We start from the raw sequence: 9,164 nt of genomic DNA, 5'->3' as shown, positions 1-9,164 counted from the left end.
TATAAGTGTCACAGTGCCACAAAGTTACATAGTGGAGCCATTAGTTTGAATTCAAAACATCACATTGATGGTAGGATTGGTACATAACAGGATTTTTAGTCTCATATGGGTGAGTGCTTGGGGTTATGTTACGTCAGTTATGTGATACATCAGCTATATGGATCCTTACACCTTGGGTGGACATGAAACCACAACCTAAATCATCACTTTTCTAGCTTTTTAGCTGCTATCTGCTGGAGATTGGGGGTCCTCAAATCCAGTACTCAAATGCCAGGAGTTGTACACATTTTTGTTATATTTCTAATAGACAACAATAGCAAACAATTAATGGTGTACAAAGAGTCTGAAAATGATTTAGTTAATGCCATAATCCCATATATTGGCCCTTGTTTAGAGGACCCCATATTCTTGCCTAGGTGTAAGCAAATTGTTTCCACCTTATTTAAAAAAGGCTTGTTGGTTTGTATGTGTTAAAAGATTTGCATTTAGAAATCATACCAATAAATGTCAATCTTAACTTTCATACTTTTACTGCATTAGGTTATGGCTTTCACGTCTTTATGATTAGATAAATTCAGAGAGTATTTCGCTGACACAGGCTGCTAAATGGCATGTTGCACATTTGTCACAGGAAATATGTGTGCGTGGTACTGGAAAAGGAACATAATGTCACAGTGTCACTCGCTGTACTATAACGAGGTAAAAGGTTGGCAGGGAGCAGGCTTACCTTACTTCTGCATCATTGCTAAGGGGAGTGAATGTCAGGATAAGGATACAAATAAAACTTTTCTAAAAGAAGGACAGAGGTGTCAGTAATAAATACTTAATATTAAATGGTAGCTCACTTAGGTATCAAACTAAAAAATAAGAAATCATCAGCTGCTTTGGCCTTCCCTTTTCTGTTTCTAGTGACTGTGTATTGTTGTGCAACGGTCTAGATGAAGTTTGGGCAACTTTTGACTTATCAGCCAAGCAACAAGTACAATGTGCAGCTATCAGTGACAGATATTATTATTATTAATAATAAACAGGATTACTAAAGCGCCAACATATTACGCAGCGGTGTACATTAAATAGGGGTTGCAAATGACAGACGTATATAGACAGTGATACAGGAGGAGAGGACCCTGCCATGAAGAGCTTACAATCTAGGAGGTGGGGGAATTACCACACAATTGGGGGTGGAGCTATGTAGTGGTGGGAAGTAGTGAGGATTTCAAATGACAGAAGAAGATGGGTAGGCAAGTTTGAAAAAGTGGGTTTTGAGTGCTCTTTTAAATGAGCAGAAAGTAGGAGATAAATAATAGACTGCCAACCTGTAACATCCAGCTTTTTTGTATACCTAACAATAGGAATAAAAAAGTAGACATATACGATACCTGCTGGTTTTCTTTATTGTTAGTCATATTACCTGATAACCCCTAAACACATACAACTTCAGCCCCAACATGGAGTCCGGCCATACTACTGGGTCTCCACAACCTATGAGATGACCTCGGTAGCCAATATTGGTGCTGCCATTGGCTTGCAGAATAGCAATGAGCTTCAGTTCTGGTTGTCTGTGGGGTTAGTGGGACTTCCAGGATCCACTGAAAAAAAAATCTATGTGGCATATGAACAGATTATTGTCTTTTATATGTTTTGTGCACGAGTGTCAGTGGGTGGCTTGTGTCAGTGGGACTAAAAGTGAAAGGGAAACCACAACTCTGAGTTGCCACCAGACCATGAATAGAGGGGAAATTATTAAATGGGGACACTTGTTCAAGTTACAACCAATATTTTCCTTTCTTTGAGGAGGCTTTTTCATACCTTCTGTTGTGTCAGAAGAGGAAGATGGAAGATAAAAAAAAACTTCAGGGGCTTTCACCATTAATTACTTATAATACTTCATCCAAAGTAAAATAAATGTTTTGACTGTTGTTGTATTTGTTTACCACCCAAAGTATAAACTTTGTTTGCCCATGTTTTTGACACCAAAAACAACCAAGATACTTGATTTCAGAAGATGAAAATGGATGAATGAATCTGCTGAAACTTCACCTGTTTTGATTTTTATTCATATTGCTGTGGGAAGGGGTACAAATGAAGGAAAGAGAGGGCATCGTGACAAGAGAGTGAGAATGGTAAGGAGAAAGAAGGACTCAGTAATCAGACAGTGGGAGTGGTGAGAATAGGATGGCAATGGAGTGGAAATGAAGGGAATGGTGAGGGTGGGTCGCACAGTTTGTTAGGCCTGGAGTTTATGTAATCAGTTGTTTTATATAGTTCAATAAGATATAAGTCATCTGTTTTGGTTATAATTAGTTACTTTTATTAAATGTAAATGTTTGCTGATCCTGAAAATATTTTAGGAAAAATAATCCCTAATAGTAATGACAACCTCATGCAGCTGATGTACTATAAAACAAAGTATCTGAAATTTGTGTATGCATCTCCAAGTCTCATGTTGTAAATAATCTGTATTTGTTTAGAGCTCTGGAGTTCCTGAATGTAGAAGGAAACAGCTTGCCAGCATTACCCTGTGGGGCACTAAAACTAAAGCTGAAACAGCTACGTGTGAGCAACAATCATATGCACCCCCTGTTCTGGGGGGAGAACACCCACATCCAGCCACAGAGCCTGCTTGACCTGGCTGCCATGGCGTTTGCCAAAAAGAGCTTGTTCCTCTACTATGCAGACATCCCTAGCGAAGCCAAAGAAATACTACAGAAGTAAGTGACATGGAGATCAAAATGTGCTAAGATACATAGGCAAATATTATTTTGGTGGATTAATGTAGTGCCAATATTTTGTACGCGCACCTTTTACTGTTAATTAGACTTGGTTGCAATGATCTGAGTGAAAAAAAAATATTTGCAATTCTGCATTTGGGTTAATTAGTTTTTTTGGAAACAGCATTTAACCAATAGTTTTCTACATCCATACACAGCAGACATTGCAGCTTCCTGCTTGTTCCTAGCAAAAGTTTTTCCCCTGCCCCTGACCTTCTGTAAATCAACAATTGATATTCCCAGCTTATCTCCCTGGGCTATATTCTTCCTATTCTACTTATATGGGGAATATGTGGCTCTTACATTTGGAATAAGTGGAAAAAGTTTGTTGCCTGATATTTATTAGGTTAGAAAGAATATAGCTGTGCCAACCCCCTAGTTTGTAGATATAATCAAAGAAATTGAAGAGAGTATTAACAAAACTAATTACAAAAACACAAATCCACGCTAGCGGTAGGTTAACCTAATATAACACAAGGTTTTTGTAATCTCAGCCCCTAAAGGATATATGGGGTTATTAAAAACTCAAATCTAGACAGATTTTTCCTAGCTTATGTTGAAAGTCTTTAACCTCATGTTGAGGCTCAAAATTTCAGATGCTTTTATGAAAATTAATGAATCTCAAAACCCAACACGTTTTGCCTGCTTAGGCTTCCTCGGGGCAGTGTCCTATTTTACACTCCCCTGAGGAAGCCTAAGGCCAAAACGCGCCAGAATTTGATATCCTTTAGCGGCTGAGACTACAAAAAAAACTTGTCTTATATTGGATTAACCTACCACTACTGTACATTTGTTTGTTTGTAGTTAGTTACACTTTTGCCACAAAAAAAAAATATTTTCTCTCTTCAGTTTCTTTGATTGTATTTATAAGGGAAATACACACCAGAGAGAGAAAAGGAGAAGTTAAGCTCACACTTGCCAATCACTGATGTACTGGTGTTGGGGTTTTAAATCCAAAAACTACATTGATAGCTTAGAGTGAAGTTCTGTTTAAAAGAGCACTTAATGCGCTTAATGGATTGTTTGAATAGACCATCACATTACATAGTTTGTCCAAATGTAATGGATATTGTATATAAATTGAACACCAAGCATTATTTTACCCAACCCAGTTTTCACTTGGGGTGCAGTTTATGGCCACTCTAACTCTAATACCAGTTAATAAGATAGCAAGGTATTCAGAAGTTAATAAGATAACAAGGTATTCAGAAGCTGACAGAACCTAGCTGTTTATGAACAAGCAACAATATCTGATTGGATACAATGGCTTCCTGATTGTACCTGTTAAACGAAGCCCCTCAATTTACTTTTTCCCTATTTTCTTTTTCACATAGGGTTAAAGTGTGCGATTGTTGCAGGGGAGCCCTATCAGGGGAAGGCCTGCGATTTATTCGACCTTGTGAAAAAATCTTTGGGATCCGCAAGCTTCCATTTATGTTTCACACATGCTCACCATCATGTTACAAGAGTTTCATGAGCCAGACAGAATCTCTTACTAAGCATCTGTATGAAAGCTGAAAGTCTTAACACATAATCCCTCCCTTCCAGACCTAATGACATTCTTCTCCAACACTTCCCTGATGGTTCTTTCTACATCACAGCTGGCAACAAAATTTGAAATTGTGACATCCACCCCTTTGTCAGTTCTCAAGCAACTAGCTGTGAGACCCAAGCATTGGCACATGGGAGCAAACCACACTCTACACCACCACCTTGCATTAGTGGAAGCAAGGATCGGCATATAATTGCTAGAGGTATCCCTGGGTTTAACTGGGACTATTCACCTTAATAGGCAAAGCAGCAGTGTTTCTGTAACAAAGTATTCTGAAGATCTGTCCTCCATGAGTCCTCAAAATTAGTCATTGGGTCTTTTACTCTGTCAGGGCTTTTGTGTTTGGATTTTTCTGCAGAGAAAGGGACATAATGGGCTGCATTGGTTATACCAGGCATAAATCCACCTTAAAAGGAACTCTGAAATACAGGGATGCCATTGTCAACCATCTATGAAAAACGCTGGTTGTAGGTTTTCCGAAACAGACCTAGAACAAACATGCAGATTAGGAACAATCAGAAATGAGTTAGAGCTTCTTATCTTCATTTGTTTTCTGGATCAGAAAATACTGTAGCCAACGGGGCAGCTAGTGAACTTGTATTTTCAGGGGCTGTCACAGCCTCCTATCTTCTCAGTGTGGATTTGATATAATATTAGACCACAGGTAGGCAAACTCCAGGCATTAGGCGGGATAAGGTCTAGCCAGTATTCCAGTCTGGCCTAACGCCCCCTTAGTTATTTATTGTTGGATCTGGCCTAATTGAATTGTGGTGTTATCGCGAGTTCCCGCGATATTGAGTTCCCACACAGTAACCCCAATTGCTATCCCTAAAGAGCAGAAGCAACCTGCAGCTACCAGTCTCCAGAAGGTTGACCTCAACCCCGAATGGACTGATGAATTTTTCTTCATCTAACGGGGCAACAAAGCCCTGTGTTTAGTGTGCAACAACACCAACAGCACTTTCACGTGGTCAAATCTCAAGGGGCATTTCGATGCCAAGCACGCACACACGTACAGAGACTACACCGCAGATGAGCCGAAGACTGAGGCTGCTCGCTTGCAGTCACGGTTCGAAAAAAACCTTTCATTGGACCTTGTTTCTTCTGGCTGTGTGTGCCTTCTTGACCTCCTGAAATGGCCTAGTAGTCCAAAAAGTTTGCTGACCCCTGTGTTAGACGTTCCGGACCTTAGGGGGCAGGCAGATATGGCGGCACTATGTGACCACCCACAAATAACATGTGGAATGTTTTACAAACTGGTCAGAAGCCACTCCCTTCCTTTTCCCACCTTGGATCACTTCTTATGTATTAGTACATAATAGCATGTTATCATTGTGTTTCCTTTTCTGGGTTTACACTCAGCATTAAAAAAGCTTGCTCGTGTTGTTTCCTGTAATATGTGACAGAAAATAAAACTCTTTCATGCACAAACAGTTTATTGTTGTCTGTATGTTGTTTTAAAATCCCCTCAGCTGAGCAATAGGAGGAAACACTATACAGAGGAAGTTTCAAAACCGGACGTGAGAGAAAAAGAATGACTGCGATAATCAATGTAAAACTCCAGACATACCTGCTTGGGTCAAACAAGAAAAGGGTTTCTTTACAGTCTGTCTCCTCTGTTGAGACCCATACTTATTTCTAGTCTTGGTTCTGTAAAGATAATGAGGATGTTTTCCCAAATAGAATGCAAACAGCAGAAAAATGGACAAGACAGAACAGCAATAAAATCCTAACCCTTCTATACTATTCAAACGTAAACAGAACTGCTGAAGTTCCATCCAAACGATAGACACATAATACTGGAAGAATCAAATGATGGAGTATATGTACCAAATTTGTACACATTTATACAGGCTCTGGACTGACATCCACAACCAGTTCATTTTGTTGTTACCTTTACTTTGGAATAGACCCTGCAGTGCTGATTCTCAACCAGCATTCCTCCGGAAGTTGCTAGGAGTTCCTTGCGCAATGAATGATTGGACCTCGCAGGTCAGTTTAAGTGACACCAAAGATCTTTTTGGCTAACTGTAAAGGTGATATTTATCCCATTGGCCAACACACTAATATACTGTGAGCTGTGGATATAGTATTATAAGCAAGATCTGAAAATTATTTTAAGGGTTCCTTCTGAGTAAATTCTCTTAAGTACATTGTACCACAGGATTACAATCCTAGGAGTTTAATTATTTGAGCACCTAGGTTTATGGTAGCTGTACACACTGCAATCTGATTGTACAAGTACTGTACATTCTCTGGTAAGTCTAATAAAGTTTTTTTTAACTTTAACAATCTATTCATTGTGTATTTAAAAAACTACACAGATCCTTACATTATATATAAAGCAGTTTGGATCTGTCAGCTATTAACAAAAGCCACAGTACAGCACTAAAACCCACCATACCTATACAGTCTGGTTGCACAATATGCATTTGATCTTGCAAACATTGTGAGGTCTATTTATAAAACCGTGAATTTGACATTCACTGAAACATTTGGTGGGACAATTACTGTCGTTGAAATAGAGGCCTGGGAGAAACTCCACCAGATAATGTTTCAGTGAAGTCAGATTTCACCGTTTTATAAATAGACCTGTTTATAAAATTATAATAATATGTCCAAACAGATGCAGAGTCTTTATCTGAGTTTTGAAATAATGAGCTTTCATTTAGACAAGTGCACATGAACATTTTAAATATGGTGGCAATCTTCTCGAAACTTTATTTACCAAAGAGAGTAAATTACATAAGCAATGTGTAAATATAAATTGATTAATTAGCGCCCTCTGATGGAAGAAGATGTATGCTACACTTCCTGATTATCTGGCACAGACCAAATAGAGTGATCAGAACTTCTTAAAGACTTAAACATGGTATTTTGTAGTTTCCTCCCTTCAGCAAAACTAAGCAGTCACTGAAGTGTTAAAGCAGATCTTTCAGTGAGAGATTATGTAAGCAGCCATTGCTCTTCTGGTTGTATAATATACAGCTTACCTGGTTGTTGTTGTTCTGCTCCTCTGCTTTGTAATACACCCTGAATCCCTAACCTAGAATAAGTGTAGAGCTCAGATTTTCTGACAATTGTCACGTTACCAGCATGCGTCTTTCTGATGTGTGCTATACATCCAGGCAATGAATATTCTTTACAATGAGCTCAGCAGTGGTAGCTCTCGTCATCTGTAAATATAAGATTTCCTTTATGGATCAAACCACTGTGCAGCATTGCTTGCACAAATAAGACATTACATTTGAGGTTCACCAGAAGGAAACCATACCTACATCCTCAGAACAGAAGTCAACATCTAAAGTGTGCCATTGTGTTTTTAAAAACCAATAACTGATATCTAATGAAACCACTTCTTAAATCTTTGAGAACATGCGTTACATAGAAAAGAAAAAAGAAAATACAATCCAGTCATTCTGTCTAACATTGATTCAACCTTTTTCAGGTTTAATAAATGTTTGGCTTTAGGAAATAAAACTGCTTCAATAATAATTATGTACCAAAATTATCAGAAATTATGCATGTTTAAACACGACCCCAGCATAGGTTATATGACATTTTACTTTTTAAACTGAGAAAATTAACAAAGTATTTAAAATATTGCATTACTAGGTAAGCAGAGAAAATGGATAGCACACAACTCACAAAAATTAGTAATTTAACTGGTTCCATGAAACAAAACTGCAAAGCCAGATCCGGTATTGAGCCTGTTTGATTAATATAGTAGCAGAAAGTCATTTTTATTTTTTTTAAGATTTATTCTTATATTACAATTGTGAATCCAAATTGTGTCCAGCAACTTGCCACCCCACCTTGAGCTGTTTGCCTTTTTCTTTTCCACACATAGAAAGGACAATTTCAAATAGAACCAATTGGTCTAACTGCATGTTTTTGGCACCAACCACCGCTGGTCCGGGAGAAAATTTTGGACAATATTTGCAATTTTTAGGTTTTGTTAGCAATAAAACAAAAATAATATTCTAATAAATTGTTATTTTCTGAATGAAAATTTTCACCTTTAAATTGCGCTAAATTCATGAACTGTACTAGAGACAGTTGTATGAGGCAACCGTTGCTGAGCCGTACGCTTCAGTATTGTTTTGACTATTACAATAGTCACCCCGCTCCGCAAATACCAATTCTCATCCAGTTATTTTTTTTATTTCTCAGATGCTCTATTTAGGTAAGTATGACCTTAACTGTGTATTTCATTTAACTGGTATATTTAATGGCATCAAATAGTTTGACTTTGATAACTATCATTTCTTGTTTGGTCTTAGATTCAAATAAACGCATAATGAGTGAGAAAAAGCAAACAAATATTTTGCATTTCTTTAGTAATACCAAAGATAATGCAACTATAGTGAGCATGATAGTAACAATAGTAATACTTCACTTAACCATGAGCTGATCAATGAATCAGAACCTCCACAGTCTTCATCAGACACCAAAAAAAATTCAAATTATAATGGTCTGCAGGATTTAAAAGTATGAATTTAGTGGTCTGTGAGGTCCAAAAGGTTGGCAACCGCTGCACTAATGTGAACAACTATGTATGCTGTGAAAGCAAAAATCATTTCTTTAAAGCTAAAGGATTAATAAGGTGTAAAAAAAATTGAAATTGTCTAATCTTAATACACCAATTATATTATTTAGGGTGGAGCTTACATAGATCCATAAAAAAACAAATGCCAAAAGTGTATGAATTGCATCTAAATTCAAGAACACATATGTAGTATACTGTATATTGTGGGTCTTTAGGTATTGGGGCTGGGTTGGTTTTCTTTTATTTGCTCCAGCCAGTAACAAATTTCTCTCCTCGTGTGACTACACTCCTT

At 37.7% G+C, this 9,164-nt stretch overlaps 1 protein-coding gene across 1 annotated transcript in view; it reads left to right on the top strand.

Annotated features, from left to right (window-relative positions):
• Positions 1-4,309, top strand: part of LRRC63 (leucine rich repeat containing 63) — a gene marked incomplete in the record, with an annotated part of 8,448 nt that extends 4,139 nt beyond the window's left edge. Inside the window, 2 exon segments of the mRNA XM_072409910.1 lie at positions 2,472-2,711; positions 4,106-4,309. Of these exon segments, the coding sequence (XP_072266011.1) occupies positions 2,472-2,711; positions 4,106-4,289 (424 nt within the window).
• Positions 4,310-9,164: the final 4,855 nt, after the last annotated feature.

This window comes from Pyxicephalus adspersus, chromosome 1, assembly GCF_032062135.1.
Source record: "Pyxicephalus adspersus chromosome 1, UCB_Pads_2.0, whole genome shotgun sequence".
NCBI classification, from domain to species: domain Eukaryota; kingdom Metazoa; phylum Chordata; class Amphibia; order Anura; family Pyxicephalidae; genus Pyxicephalus; species Pyxicephalus adspersus.
This window is presented reverse-complemented; position numbering and strand designations above follow the sequence as displayed.